Raw genomic sequence first — 16,557 nt, forward strand, 5'->3', positions numbered from 1 at the left:
GGAACCAACTTTTCAGGAAGAGCGTTATGACTGTTTGATTCCACAGCCGCTACTCACTGCATAAATCAGGCCATTTTTTAAAAACAACTACTTCCTACAGTTCCACCTCTCTCTCTCTGCTATAAGAATAGACCTGCTGAGTAAGACTAAAAGTCATTTTAAACTAGTCTTTTGCTTCCTTCTGTGGCCAACTAGATACTTCAGGGAAGCTCCTCAAGCAGGCTGTTAAGGCAAGATCCATCCCACATTGTTTATCCTCCCCTCTTCTCCCTAATATTCATCAGCATAGTGGCACTGAAAATGGGGGCTCTATTCAGCCAGTAATAAAACTATCATAAATTTGTCTAGTTTCCTTCTAGAAGTGTCCAATCTTGTATCTTCCCGTGCATCTTAACTACACATTAATTAGGCTTGCCCGGGATCACCCAGGGAGCTTGATGAGCTCCGTGAGGATGTGAACGCAGGTCTTGCTGGCCAAACATTCTAGCCACCACTTTGCACTGGCTTTCTTTAGGGTTGGGTACGCCAGAGGCAGAGTGGATCTGAATTGGCCTTTCCCAACTTGCTGCCCTCCAGACATTTTGGCCTGCAAATCCCATCAGCCCCAGCATCATACAGCTGTGCTGACTGAGGCTGATGGGAACTGTAGTCCAGAACACCTAGAGGGCACCAGGTTGCAGGAGGGAGGTTGGCTCTGACTACAGTCAGTATGACTTCAGGCCTAATCAGTTAGAGGTGATAACTTGGGGAGGATACTGCCTTGAGCTGGATGTTGGGTTAAGGTGACTGTGCAGTCTTACTAGTTAACCATTTATCTGTTTCTCCTCCCCACTCTCCTCTGTTACAGCAATCAGCTCCCACAATTGCAGCCAATGGGTAAGTCCCTTTCAAGCCTCTGGCCAATCAGTTTTTATATTTGGGAAGGTGTGTTGAGATGTTTGGATGGATGGATGGATGGATGGATGGTTGGACGGACCTTGGAAGGCAGGGCTGGAAATTGGATCTGAGAGGCAAGGAGAGAGGAAAGGTGGGAGAGGGGGGAAGGTATTGCAGGCTTCCCATAGGCATCTGGTTGGCCACTGTGAGAACAGAATGCTTGACTAGATGGGTCTTTGGCCAGATCTAGCAGGCTGTTCTTATACTGAAGGATAGGATGGGATTGGCACAGTTTTTGTAAAGTTCTCCCAAATTTTCAGAATTTGATCAGCATTGTCTGTTTTCTGTCTTACTGTCTCTGGAGCCGCAAAATGTCAGCTTTCTGAATAGGGATGTTGGCTTTCCCTTTTTAATATATATATGAGAGTCTTAATAAAAAGCTAGTTAAAAAGAAATAATTTATTATTATTAATTATTATTATTATTATTATATGTTACTACATAGAGGAGGGCCCCCATAAAACTTTAAGAATATTATTTCTGTGTGCAGCAGATAATATAGGGACCCCTGACCATTAGGTCCAGTCGTGGCCGACTCTGGGGTTGCGGCGCTCATCTCGCTCTATAGGCCGAGGGAGCCGGTGTACAGCTTCCAGGTCATGTGACCAGCATGACTAAGTCGCTTCTGGCGAACCAGAGCAGCACACGGAAATGCCATTTACCTTCCCGCCAGAGTGGTACCTATTTCTCTACTTGCACTTTGACACGCTTTCCAACTTCTAGGTTGGCAGGAGCAGGGAGAGCAATGGGAGCTCACCCCGTCACGGGGATTTGAATCGCCGACCTTCTGATTGGCAAGTCCTAGGCTCTGTGGTTTAACCCACAGCGCCACCCACATCCCAGCAGATAATATGGACTATTGCTATTTTGCAGATGGGAGATTCTGTAACATACTGGCACAATTAAAGTTTGGTGCTCTTGCACAACAAAGCCGCTTTCCTCTTAAATCTGACTTTTTGCAATAAAGAAAAGGATGGGGAAATGTACCGGAAAGTATGGGATATAACCATGGCTTGATGCAACACCCTATAACCTCCGAACATGAATGTTCAATAAACAGGTTGTCTGCAAGTGACCTCAGATGCATGGGCCCCCGTGCAACACTGGTGGGGGCAGCATATGGGAATAGAAAGCTAAATTTACTGTATACTGAACTGAAAGTACTGGCCATTGTGTTGCCTCTCCTGTGAGTGACAAAAGCTCTCCAGAGTCACAGGCCTTTCCCAACCATGCTGCACAAAATCCTTTCGTGCTGGGCTCTCATCCAATTAAATCACAGCTTCACAGACCTCCAGAGCCTTTGCTGGACCCTAAGGGTGGGGGAACTTGAAAGAAGTGTGTGTGTGTGTGCGTGGAGAGAGAGAGAGCGTGCAAGGGCTGGGATTGGAATGGCCTTGGCCGTTGTCATGATGAAAGGCTCCTTCTCAGCCCAATATGCCTTTCAGGCAGAGAGTTCTTGAAGGTCTTCCCAGCTGGGAAAATTTATGAGCCATTTGATCACGGGAAATTTAGATAAATTCTATTTTGTTCTTTTCTGTTTCTCTCTCTCTTTCTGCTATTCTCGCTGTCTCTCTGCCTTGCGTGAAGCTGGGTCCGGTGGTGAGCAGGGAAGTCAGTGATAGGACTAGTAAGGTGGTGGTGGTGGGAATGGCTGGGGGCTTCGCTAGGTGAGGGTGGTGTTCTGTATAAGTCTGTATAAATTGCAGGTAACTGTTAGGGTAAGTGGGAGGTCAGGGAGTTTTGGGTCAGTGATCAGCAGCCATTTAACGTTGAGTGGGGACTTGAAATTACCTCCCCAAATCGGAACCTGTTTGCGTTTGTGGCTAAGGACCTGCCTAGCCACTGCCACATCAATGAATTCTGAATGCAAAATGTTAGTAGATGCCAAAGAATCCAGCTTATTAAGACTTTAATAATTTTATCTGCTTAAAAAAAATGTTCCTAGTCTTCTTCACTGATGGGAGAAGTACTTAAAAAAAAAAACTGACACGAGATTAATAAATCGCTGAAGAGTAAATTCAGATCCAGTGTGGCCAAGAAAGAGGCTTCTGAGAAAACATACAGGCCTTGTTGGTCATTAAACCAACTCCCATTCTTAGTTTAATCCTCTGCTCCCTAACTGTCCAGTGAGTCCTAATACTTGCTAGGAACAAGGATAGTGGTAGACTGAAACAAAATGTTCTGGCACCTCAGCTGTAAACTCATTAATTTATCTTTAACCACTAGTATAGCAATTTTAGATAGAGATAGATGATGATAGATAGATAGATAGATAGATAGATAGATAGATAGATAGATGATAGATAGATAGATGATAGATAGATAGATAGATAGATAGATAGATAGATAGATAGATAGATATAGATAGATAGATGATAGATAGATAGATAGATGATAGATAGATAGATAGATAGATGATAGATAGATAGATAGATAGATAGATAGATGATAGATAGATAGATGATAGATAGATAGATGATAGATAGATAGATAGATGATAGATGATAGATAGATAGATAGATAGATAGATAGATAGATAGATAGATAGATAGATAGATAGATAGATAGATGATAGAGATATATAGATGATAGATAGATAGATAGATAGATAGATAGATAGATAGATAGATAGATAGATAGATAGATGATAGATAGATAGATAGATAGATAGATAGATAGATAGATAGATAGATAGATATAGATAGATAGATAGATAGATAGATAGATAGATAGATAGATAGATAGATAGATGATAGATAGATGATAGATAGATAGATAGATAGATAGATAGATAGATAGATAGATAGATAGATAGATGATAGATAGATTTGTCCTTACGACCACCCTGGGATTTGGGGTAATTCAGTTCTATAGCATTCCAGCTATAGCACACACACACACACCAATAATCCTCAGAAGAGGATGGTAAGAACTGTGAGTGTTCTCTAGCTCCCTCAGCCCAGGAACCACCTCTTAGTCATACAATGACTACTGACTTTTCTTCAAACATATTTAGTATAGATATGCCCATAATGATTTACTTGAGATCCACAAGGTTGAAATATAACCAAATTAACAAAGGGAGATGGGGCAACAACAGATATCTTGAATTAAAGTAGACATGTACAATGGGGGTGGAAAAACACTTCTGGCCCCATAAGTGTTGGGGTGTGTGCGCACATACTGCCCAAAAATGAGGAAATGACTGTTCACTGATGCATACTGTGTCAGGGAGGGAGTGGGTTCCCTCATAGTTCTTGAAATAAATTAAAACCAGATGCCTCTCTTTTAGCTGAACCAGAAATTCTGGATTTCAGGCAAGACAAAGATAGACTAAGGTCCCAACGGGTCACTGAAATAATCTAGGCTAGTGACCTCTCCCCTTTTTATTACTTAGGGTGGATTTTCCACAAGTATTTATGATGTGATGTTGTTTGCATAGAGAAGTCACGAAAAGGTTCCAATAAAGTGTTGAGATCCAAGGTCTCCACTTCCTGGAAAACCCTTCAGAAAAGGAGCCGAGCAACACTGACATTAAAAAGAGTAAACAACTTTGAGTCCCGAGTCATGTCTTCCCAAAAAGAAGGCTGGGAATTGTACTTCTGCAAAAGTGCAGTGAATTCTTGGCTAAAGCCTTGGCTTCACATTACAATCACTACATAATAGAATCCCACAATTGGACACATGCAGCGAAGGAGGAAGAACTGGTAGCCTCTGTCTGACTACCACTCCTCTTGGCAGCTGATTTTCTCTGTTTCTTTCCTCTACCAATTGGGAGGGGATAATAGCAGAGAGAGAGAGAGAGAGAGAGAGAGAGAGAGAGAGAGAGAGAGAGAGAGAGAGAGAGAATTCAGTCATTAGAGCCAGAGGCTCTTAATCTCAGGGTCGTGGGTTTGATCCCCATGTTGGGCAAAAAGAATCCTGCATTCCAGGGGGTTGGACTAGATAACCATTGTGCTCCCTTTTAACTCTATGGTTCTACGAAAGGGACAGCTGGCAGCTTCTCCTTCACCCTGTGTGTGCAATTCCTGTCCCTTCCAGTTTCCTTTGCCTGTTGAGGGCAAGCCCCTCAGAAGTCACCATAGGCAGAGTTCTCATTCACTGGGATTCCCCTAATACAGGGAGTGTAACATGTACCCAGGGGACGCGGGTGGCGCTGTGGGTAAAACCACAGTGCCTAGGACTTGCCGATCCTATGGTCGGTGGTTCGAATCCCCGCGGCGGGGTGAGCTCCCATCGTTCGGTCCCAGCTCCTGCCCACCTAGCAGTTCGAAAGCACGCTTAAAGTGCAAGTAGATAAATAGGTACCGCTCCAGCGGGAAGGTAAACGGCATTCCATGTGCTGCGCTGGTGCAGGCTCGCCAGAGCAGCAATGTGACACTGGCCATGTGACCCGGAAGCATCTGCGGACGGCGCTGGCTACCGGCCTCTAGAGTGAGATGAGCGCACAACCCTAGAGTCTGTCAAGACTGGCCCGTACGGGCAGGGGTACCTTTACCTTTACCTTTAACATGTACCCAGACTCTTTAAGTGCCAGGTGACTGGATTGAAGACACATGCGTTCATCTGCGCATACATTTCTGCTTGCCTGTGCCCTCCCCTTTCAGCACTGGACAGATGGCGTGAACAGGTCATAGTCACATACACCAGATTGTACAACATGTTCTATGTACAGAGGAGCTCCTGTCAAACGCACACACACACACAAACACAGATTAAGCCCAGTGTTACCACATTTCCACTCCGTCACCTTCCAGCCCTTGCAAAGTTTCACTCTAGGAAATATGGAGGATGATTAATAATGCTGGGAATAATTATAGGGTTGCTACCTTTCCACCCATTAAGTGGCTGCTGGAGGAGTAGCCAACATTTTTGCCCTCCAGCTGTTGTTGGACTCCAACTCCCATCAGCCCCAGCCAGCATGGCCAGTGGTCAAGGATGATGGGAGTTGTAGTCCACAGTGGAGGACAACCATGCTGGACCTAGGCTGCTGCATGGTTCCCAGTTGTTCCACTGAGGAGTTCAAGCAGGGAAGCAATAAGAGCACAGAATTAATATGCTGGATCCTACACAGTTTGGCTCTCTGCACACATTACAGAAGTAAGGCCCGCACGGTTCCTTCTCAGAATGCATCTGCGCACCACAGAGAGTGTGGGTGTGTAAGCAGTCGGGAGCAGAGCCAGGTAGACTTATTGGCTATATCCCTAGGTAGACATTGCTGAACATGATGTCCCCTTCAGTGAGGGCTTGGAGGACATTGAGGCACATTGCCCTCCTAAATAGGCCTCTGGTAGAATTACTTGTTTCCACTTAACGTTAACACGAATGCCGCCATAGACAGGAGCACACTGTCTATGTAATTTGGGCACAGCGCACAGGGAGTTCTTGATGTGGAACAGCACACAAGTAGCAGGCTCAAGAGAACATGACAATCTCTTCAGCCCCTGGACAGCCATGGCTTGGCAGGAAGCTAAATAAACACAAAGGAAGTCCATTCCAGGCTGTGTGTACAATGTGGGAGGACAGAACTGGGAGAACTGGGTTTTCTAGAAAGGCTGGGGGAGGGAGCCAGGGCAGCAGGGCTTGGGAACAACAAGGCTGCCTGGGTTAGCTTGAAACAAAATGAGGTTTTGTTAGGGCTGAATAATGTAAGGAACAGACCAGGAATTAAGGGCTCTTGGGTTTACTGGGATAAGGTAGTGTAATAGGAGCTGGCTGGTTATAACAGGGAGGTGTAAAGGAATGGAGGTATCACAGAAGGCAAGGCCAAGTGCTCTGGTGATGGGTGCAGAAGGGAAATATAACAGGATGAAAACAAGAGGACAGCGGTTAAAGAAAGATGGCGCCCAGAAGAGAGCCAAGAGGGGGACGCTAGGCAGCCAGCTAAGGTAGGATTGGTGGTGGGGGGGATGAAGGGCTCTAATTCCTTTTCTTCTCCATCTCCTATCATCTGCTCTGAAGCGCTTGGCAAGCTTTGTATCCCAGCGAGTTCCAGTTGCGATCCTCCTCCAACTGGGAGGAGGACTGCAACATGGAGGGGAGAGAGACTCTTTTGTCTTGCAGGAAATTCCATTCACTATAGGAAAGAGGCAGGTGGTGCGGGGGCCAATATCTCACATTGTGCGTTATCTAGCCCTTCCTTCAATATTACATTTTTTCCCCTGTCATGATGAATTTGCATCATTGCTCCCATTCAACTAGATAAAAAATGATGAAAAGCTAGGGCTGAATGGTTGAAATAACTTTCGGTTGATTCATCACCTGACCTTTTTAGCAGATTAGTCAAGTGATAAAAATTTCAGTGAACTTTCATATTGCCAAGCCCAAATTCGCATGCCTTTCTGAGATATTGAAGGAAGTGTACAATATTTACTTACTGGTAACCACTCTTTGTTAGAAAGGCTGTGTTTAATAGTTTCTTGTTCACTCCTCTTATACTAAAGTCACTGAACCCCAAAGTAACCTTGAAGAAAGTGTTCCACAACTTGAACTAAAGCTTTAATTGATATCTTAATTGGTTTTAAAATGGATTTGTCCCCCAATCAACAAATCCCCCATTGGTTTCAGAATTGACATACCTCACCCTCTCTTTTATTGTTCTGGCCTCTGAATTTGAGGCAAAGTCCATTACTTCAAATGTAACCACAGCGCCAGCCTATCTGCTGTGGTCAGGAAGGGTTCTATGGAGGCTTTTCAGGGTTACTGTGCCTTTAAAAACTTCCATCTTGTGTCTCTAATTAATTGCTTCCTGTTCAGCACAGCCAGGGCAGTACTGATGAATTTCCCTTTGAATGGTTCAGTTCCTGTTTCCTGTGAGGGGATCTTAATTTATGGTTTCCTCTGCTTATTTTTCTTATGAAAAGTATTATTAAGTAATACTTAAATGAAGTGGGTGGGAATTAATTCTGGCATCAGCTAATGGTGATGAAGTAAATGGACCTCAGTGTGGACCACTAGTTTGTTAAAACTACAGGTTTGCAAATACATGAAACAATAGTTCTGAGCAAAATGCATACTTCCTTTGTTTTTAGTCTGCAAGCACGTATATCACAGCAGTATCTTAAAAGAGGTTCCTTTTCCCACCCCTCGTCTTCCCTGTCAAATGAGAACAATATATGGGATGCGGGTGGTGCTGTGGGTTAGACCACAGAGCCTAGGACTTGCCGATCAGAAGGTCGGTGGTTCGAATCCCCGCGATGGGGTGAGTGCCTGTTGCTCAGTCCCTGCTCCTGCCAACCTAGCAGTTCGAAAGCACATCAAAGTGCAAGTAGATAAGTAGGTACCGCTCCGGTGGGAAAGTAAACGGCGTTTCCGTGCGCTGCTCTGGTTCACCAGAAGCGGCTTAGTCATGCTGGCCACATGACCCGGAAGCTGTACGCCGGCTCCCTTGGCCAATAAAGCGAGATGAGCGCCGCAACCCCAGAGTCGGTCACGACTGGACCTAATGGTCAGGGGTCACACACACACCCATCTGCCCCATGTATCAAGAGCACCTTTTTAATCAGACAATTTTTTTTAAATTGGGTTTATCTATCTGATTAATTAACTAAACGTTGCAGCCTTGGTTTAAACCAAATGAAGATCGCAGAACTACATAAATGCCACAAGCATGCAAATCCAGGAGAAAGATTATTTTGGGAACAGCAATGGACAGAGTGAAATCAAACTGTTTCGTTGTTCGTTTGGAATATGTACCACCTGCCCATCATCTATATGGAAACTGGTGCATGATACAAAACCTAAAAATAAACAAACTGTACTACGATTAGCTATAAACTTTACAAATAAAGACAATTTTAAAAAATGTGACACAGAAAGGGTTGCATGATCAACAAATTAAAAACTCTTGAAATGTCTGGGTAAAGTAGGTCTTGACCTGGCACTGAAATGATAGAATCTGTGCCAGCCCCACTACTGAAAGGAGGACATTCCACAAGCACATTGATGCAGACAGAGCCTTCTGTGTGGCCATTTTTTACTGTTTAAGCTGGGGGTGCTGGGTTTCCAGCCCCCATTCTAACCCACACTGATATTCTAGAAAGCCCACAAGTCATGGACCTTCCTGCCCATAACCCCATGTGCTTTCTTCCCTCCTGACAGACATAAACTCCCAGAAAGCAAGTCTGTGATCTCCACCCATAACTTCACAGCCAGAAACAGCAACGAGCTCTCAGTACTTCATGGAGAAATGTTGCAGGTGAGTTGATGTCCCAGAACACTTGCAGTGCCAGAAGATTCCCCCCCCCCCCACACACACACCCTGCTCCTGATCTGGCCAGAATAGAAAGGAATGTGATTTGCAGATTGGACACTGCTGTAGGGAACCTGCTTTCATTGGGGACTCAGGGCATTTGGAAATACCCTATTGCCTGGTCACCTGTCCCAAGCCAGAATATCCTAGGCAATGAAGGATGCTTGTACTGTACATTAGACGTCATGATCTCGCCTCCCACCACACTTGTAGGCCATGAATGAGCCCTAAATGGCTTAACAGAAATGTTCATGGGCTGGGAGCCTACCAACAACCTTGTGGGTTAGGTAACATTTATAGAATTGTTTGTGAAATGGAATTGGGACCTCCCCTGACAGGGAACTTGAGAAGCATGTTTTTGTTTTTGTGTTTTTTCCCCAATTTTTTTTATTTGTTTTCTAAATTTATAACAAACATAAACAAAGAAACAAACATAAATCCTAACTACCATATAATAATTCCACTTTTGTTGACATTGTTAGATGACTTCCTTTAATCCCCCTGGCTGAGTTTCAATGTATATCATTGTAACAGTTTTCCAAAACTAATTTCTCATAAAATTTACTTGGTCAATTAACATCTTTCTTTCCTTTCATATTAACTTTAAACATATTATTCTATAAAGGGATGCAGGTGGTGCTGTGGGTTAAACCACAGAGATTAGGACTTGCCGATCAGAAGGTCGGTGGTTCAAATCCCTGCAACGGGGTGAGCTCCCATTGCTCGGTCCCAGCTCCTGCCCACCTAGCAGTTCGAAAGCACGTCAGAGTGCAAGTAGATAAATAGGTACCGCTCCAGCAGTAAGGTAAATGGTGTTTCCGTGCACTGCTCTGGTTCGCCAGAGGCGGCTTAGTGTATGCTGGCCACATGACCCGGAAGCTGTACGCTGGCTCCCTCGGCCAATAAAGCGAGATGAGCGCCGCAACCCCACAGTCGGTCACGACTGGACCTAACGGTCAGGGATCCCTTTACCTTTTATTATTCTATAACATCATATATTTAAATCCAAAGCCAGTCTGATACTTGCAAGTATTTCTATTTAAGTTATCTTAGCATATTTAGCTAAATAGTCATTAAATTTCATCCATTCCTCCTGGTGCTCCTCCTCCTTCTGGTCATGGACTCTTCCGGTCAGGTCAGCCAGCTTCCAAAAGTCCATCATCTTCATCTGCCATTCCTCCACTGTTGGCACTTCTTGTGCTTTCCAATTTTTGGCCAACAAAATCCTAGCAGCAGTTGTGGCATACAAAAACAATCTAGCATCTTTCTTGGGCAATTCCAGACCTAGAACCAAGTTTTTGCTTAGCTAGGAATACGTCTCCTTTTTCTTTGCCATTAGGTCCTGGATGACAGCAAGAAGTGGTGGAAAGTTCAGAACCACTACGGTCAGGTTGGCTACGTCCCTTATAATATTCTTGCCCCAGTTCTAAACCACAACAGCGCTCCTCAGGTCAACGGAACCAGCCCAGCGATATCCAAGGTGAGGCTTACAGCACTAATTAGAGCTTGTCTGTTTGCTTGCTTGCTTTTATTTGTTGTAGAGCTATGTGCCACTTTTCTAATAAAATATCCAACCTGACTGGCTGGCTGGAACAGTAAACAGGAGCGCTTCAAATAGCACCGTTTTATTACAGGTCCCATTTGTACCTCTGCATAGCAGATGCTGGGCAGAACCAGGGAATAGGTGTTGCCTTTCTGCCCTGCATGCTTTCCTGATTCCCAGAAAAAAAAATGGCTACATGTTGTTGGAAAGATGATTTTGAACTAATGGATCTTTGGTCTGATCCAACAGCACAACTCCTATGCTCAAATGATCCTGGCCATGGAATCTTGAACAAGTCTGGGAAATGTTAGACTCACATGGGCCGGTTTAGGGAATGAGTACAGAATATTTTTTTAAAATGTATTTTTAAATAAATAAATAAGATTTCCCTAGAAGGTTGGAAGAGGGCCACTTTTAAAATCCATTCTCACCAATGTAGATTTGCGGGAAATGCCCCAAAGAAAGCAGTTTAATGCTTATGCCACTTTTAAAAACCAACACAGCATAAGAAAATGCATGGGACCCAAACTGTTCAGACAAGCTTAAAAACCCAGACAGTCTGGAAGGCAGCGGGAAGCAGGGGAGAAATTCAATCCAGTTTGCAGTTGAAGGTGAACCTATCAAATGTTCGCTTTCCAAACCAATATGGGAACTGAAACACAGCTGTCCTGCGAAAATTCACACTTAATCTGAATTTTGCGATGCAGTTCCCCAACCAAACAGTGTTGACAAAAATGTATACAGGAATGGATACATTGGTGAAACTGATGTCTAAAATGCTTACTGTTAGAAGAAATTGCTTGCGAAAAGGCGTACTGCAGAACGAAATGTGCTTATTAGGAGAAATTCACACTAAAATGAAGAATTTTAATGGGAATTGTTTTGGGTTTTTTAATTCACAAATGGATGCAGAAATAAGGAGGACTGAATTTAAGACTGGGGAAAAATGTGAAACTGAGAGACCTGAAATTGTCAAATCCTTCCATCCCTAGTAGGAAGGCAGATGTACTGGCACTTGCAATATTAGCATAGCGTGTTCTTTGTGAGTTGACGTCCCACCAGGAGATGGGCTTTTCAGGAGGCCGAGCTGTTAATATTTGCTTCTCCCCTCTGCCTCTACTTAGAAAAGTCCACCTCAGCCGCCACCCAAGACCAAAAGTCTGTACACAAATGGCAGAAATTGGGCCAGCACAGAGGCACTTAACATGGACCTGAGTGAGCGAGGTAAGCCTGCCTTTGTATGCGGAACTGGGGAGCTCTGGGGAGCATAAGCTATTTTTTCACTGTTTTACCTTGGCTTTGGTTCAAGCGGTGTAGGAGAAACCTCAGCACAGAGCAGGGGACACAATAGCTAATGCGGCAGGCAGCAAGGATTATAGGCAATAAAATTTGCTTTTTTTGAAAATCTGCATATTAAGTGAAATTTGCACGAAAATTCTGATGAGGCCTTTTTTAAAAAAATGCAAAAAATTTAAGGTTGGGAAAGCATAGAGGAAACAACTGGGGAGAGGTCTATGAGGTGCTCACACCCCCATTAGAAATTGTGGGTTTCGTGAATGTTTTGTGAAACATTCAATGTCACTTGATAAATTGAAAGCCTCTTATACTGTACTTGGAAAGCTTATACTTGAATGCAGTGTCATTCTAGATCCCTAAAAATGTATTAAAATCCGCTTTATGAAGGGGGGAAAAGAGTTATTTGCAACAAATTCGCTTAATGGCTTGGATCTAAAGAGGGCCATGCAAGGAGTTTCTGCTACCAGTGGAATTGATGTTCTTAACACATGACCAACTGCTTTTGAAACTTTCCTCGTTGCTATGTGACATGGGGAACATGGCTACTCAGCCCAGAGTTGGTTTTAGTTAAAATTCTTCACACCACATATATATATATCTATTTATATGAGTTTGTGGTATAGAAAGGAATTAATAATCATAATAAAAAGGCCACATTTCCTAAGGGACGCCCAAACCTTGGCTCTAGGGCAAAGCGCTTTCTATTACATGATTTTAAACAACTGAACACTAATTGGTGGTTGTGACTAACAGAGACTAACAGGCTCTAAGGGAAACTGAGCCTCTGGAATATTGGTAGCTGCTAGGGCCTCAGATTCTGCTTGCTTTGAAGCCAACAGCACATCAAAACTGCTCGTGGTTGTCCCACCAACGTTCCCCAGGCTCTGAGCTTTCTTCCCTTGGTATGTTTCCCAGCTGATTCCTCTCCCCATTCCTTTGCGTCCAACCTGTCCGTGTCAAAGGGATCTCCTGTTGGTTCCTGTCAGACAAGCTGTCAGCGTCACTAAGCATTTTTCACAAGAGGTTCTTTTGAGCTTGAAAGGTATAAAGAGTTGTCCTTCCCTCCCAGAAGCACAGCATAAGGATGCAAAACACTCGACTTATGCGAGAACTGGAGTAGAGTCGCATGGATGAAGGATTTAGACTGAAATGTGCAGTTTGAGGTGTGGTGGACTGGCTTTTTGCTATCTGAAAGCTGTTATACAACTGACCTCGTATGACATGACACAGGGTTCTGTGGGAGAATTTCTGAACCGCGCATATAGCGATTGGGGTCTGTTGTATCTGATTGTGGGAAGTAGGGTTAATTGGTCTGCCTACCCATCCAAGAGGGACACGGGTGGTGCTGTGCGTAAAACCACAGAGCCTAGGACTTGCCAATCAGAAGGCTGGCAGTTCAAATCCCTGTGATGGGGTGAGCTCCCGTTGCTCGGTCCCTGCTCCTGCCCACCTAGCAGTTCAAAAGCATGTCAGAGTGCAAGTAGATAAATAGGTACCGTTCCGGCGGGAAGGTAAACGGCGTTTCCGTGCGCTGCTCTGGTTCGCCAGAAGCAGCTTAGTCATGCTGGCCACATGACCCGGAAGCTGTACGCCAGGTCCCTCGGCCAATAAAGCAAGATGAGTGCCACAACCCCATAGTCAGCCACAACTGGACCTAATCGTCAGGGGTCCCTTTACCCATCCAAACGTTTGCAATTGCGCCATGTGTGACATCACTTCCTGCCCCGGCAGAGCGCTTCAACACAGTGAACGAGGAGCTGGCCCTGAGACTGGCCAATGGGACAACTAGCCATAGCAGGAACCTTCACATCCAGCGGGCTGCAGACACCAACCTGCCTCTAGGATACGATTCAGACCCTGCTCAAGTTCGGACCTGGCTGGAAGCCAAAGGATTCAGCCCACTGTGAGTTGGCCTCTGTTTTCCTTTAGGGTGGCCATGAAAGTCCAATCGTATTCCTTGGTATCTCCCAAAGCAGCTTCCTGCCTTTCCTGTATTGTCTGCAATTACCTTCTTCAGATTCATGTTGCACATTCGCCAATCGTGAGGCCTGCATGTGTCAACTTAACCTACCCAGTTTTCCTAGTTGGCCTGTTTTATGAGCACCTTCTTTACTGGCCTATATCTGAAGCAGCTTCCACTTTCCTGAATAGCTCAATAGCTCTTAGCTTCTTAATGATTTGCCGTTGCCCAGTTGTTAGCTGTGGATCCTTTTTCTGTGCTCCTGGTTAAGGTTTCTGATTGGCTGTGGTGACTCCCTATTCCCTCATTAACCCAACACCAGTTTTCTGGGGTCCATGAGATGCCATATTATCCGATGGTTGCTGTTTGTCTACCGTGGATATTTTAATTGATGTTTTAGGCATTCTGCTAATTCATCTGCATGGATATTCCATCCCACAGCTTAAGACCTGTAGCAGTGTGACTTAGTTGTATGTACATACCATACAATTGCAGTAATCCTGGAACTTTTGTTAACCCCTCACAGAACTACAATTGCTGGCACCCTTAGCAAACTACACTTGTCAGGATTCTTGGAGGGCAGGGATGTGCTTTAAATGTATGGTGTGTATCCATGCAACACTTGTTTCCTGTTTAAGATTTTATTAAATAGCAGAAATTCCCTTTCCTTCCCATAACCCACCCCCCATAACTCACTCTTTCTTCCTCCTCACAGGACAGTAAGTGCCCTGGGGGTCCTAAACGGAGCGCAGCTTTTCTCCCTGAAGAAGGATGAGTTCAGAGCTGTCAGCCCAGAGGAAGGAGTTCGAGTCTACAGCCAGGTCACAGTCCAGAGAGCCCTACTGGAGGTACAAGGAGCCCTGAAGCTTCTCCTAAGGGTTGGGAGGGGGGTGATGCAAGTCTAGACTTCTTGTATCCCTGAGCAGGAAGCAGTCTACTGGGCTTTAGCAAAAAAAAAAACAACAAGGAAGGCCCCTGGGGTCCAAGAAAGCCACAAACTACAGTGGTACCTTGGGTTACATATGCTTCAGGTTACATACGCTTCAGTTTACAGACTCTGCTAACCCAGAAATAGTACTTCAGGTTAAGAACTTTGCTTCAGGATGAGAACAGAAATCGTGCTCCGGCGGTGCGACAGCAGCAGGAGGCCCCATTAGCTAAAGTGGTGCTTCAGGTTAAGAACAGTTTCAGGTTAAGTACGGACCTCCGGAACGAATTAAGTACTTAACCCGAGGTACCACTGTAGTTTTGTATGACACTACAATTTTCTGAGAATTAAATGCACCACGGTGGGACTGGGGAAAGTTGGGCCGTGCTTGAAGCCAGGACAATATTATATCCATTCTTCATTTTCATTATTTTCTTCCAGGATTCTGGGAAAGTATCAGAGCTAGAGGCTGTGATGGCGAAACAGAAAAGGAAACTGGAGGGTTTGAATCCATAGCTGGGAGATCGCCCTGTTTGGTGTGGGAGTGCCCCCTGTTGAAGCATTGAGGAACTACATGGTAACAGGCTCTGAAGCCACACCATCATCCCAAACTGTCCCCACATCACCCAAGATCTGCATTCTACAGCAGCGTTTGTTTTGAGCTAAACTTGTTGTTGTTGAGCATATGTTCCTGTAAAGCAAATTACCGCTTTCAAATTGTATCCCAGATTTTCTCTCCAACTCCCTTTTGAAATAGTCATCAGAAGAAACCTCTCTTCTCTCAGTCAGTAGAACATGAGACTCTTAATTGTAGGATCGTGGGTTTGATCCTTGGGCAAAAGATTCCTGTACTGCAGGGGGTCGGACTAGATGACCCTTGTGGTCCCTTCCAATTCTACAATTCACCCAGCCCACACGCCTTCCCTCCCCAAATGCGGGGGGAATTGGAATAGCAGCAACTCTTCCTCATTATAACAGAGAACATTCATGCCGCATTCATCTTATCTCCTTTCATACAAAATGAAATACTGTTTACCTTTTACAGAAGGTAATGGACCTAGGTCTAGCTCACTAGGAAAACTGGATTGAATTATTATCATTAATTAAATTTTACAAGCTTTGCAACAGATCTCCATGGAAATTCCACTCGTCAAATCAACCGTTCTTCCATTTCTGTGCATTCCTGTTGTTTGCTATCTCTTTCTCCCCACCTGTCTCTGATTTTTTCAGTTAAATCTAGGCCTGGATATTGCTGTATGCATTATTTGTCTTGCAGTTGCACTGCATCATTATCCTTGCGGCTATAAGTCTGCATTTTTACACACTGCATCATAGTGGTTGTAGTCAAAACTTTTGTCTCCACTTTCCATCAGGGTGAGTTGCCAACTCATGAGTATTTTTCAGCAAGAAATCTTCTGTTGCCAGGATTTATCCATCTATCTTTACTTGAATAAGAGAATAGCTCGGCTGAAATGTTTTAAGTATCTCAGGAATGTTTCCTCCTTCAGGAGAGACATGGGGAGCTATGGAACAAGCTTTTCTACAAGATCACCCTTAAAGGATTTTCCCCACTGACAAACTCACACTTTCATTCCATGGAGTTAACGTAAGCTGACATTGGGCACTACCACCTCCTGTCACCA

The 16,557-nt window shown here is 44.4% G+C and overlaps 1 protein-coding gene across 1 annotated transcript in view; it reads left to right on the plus strand.

The window, feature by feature from the left end:
* Positions 1-16,248, plus strand: part of EPS8L1 (EPS8 signaling adaptor L1) — a 34,134-nt gene extending 17,886 nt beyond the window's left edge. The window contains exons 15-21 of the mRNA XM_081885946.1: positions 848-876; positions 9,037-9,133; positions 10,527-10,667; positions 11,855-11,954; positions 13,758-13,929; positions 14,702-14,834; positions 15,356-16,248. Of these exons, the coding sequence (XP_081742072.1) occupies positions 848-876; positions 9,037-9,133; positions 10,527-10,667; positions 11,855-11,954; positions 13,758-13,929; positions 14,702-14,834; positions 15,356-15,430 (747 nt within the window). The 3' untranslated portion in view covers positions 15,431-16,248. The remainder of the gene's footprint in view (positions 1-847; positions 877-9,036; positions 9,134-10,526; positions 10,668-11,854; positions 11,955-13,757; positions 13,930-14,701; positions 14,835-15,355) is intronic.
* Positions 16,249-16,557: the final 309 nt, after the last annotated feature.

Source organism: Podarcis melisellensis (genome assembly GCF_964234715.1).
Source record: "Podarcis melisellensis genome assembly, chromosome: 13".
NCBI classification, from domain to species: Eukaryota; Metazoa; Chordata; class Lepidosauria; order Squamata; family Lacertidae; genus Podarcis; species Podarcis melisellensis.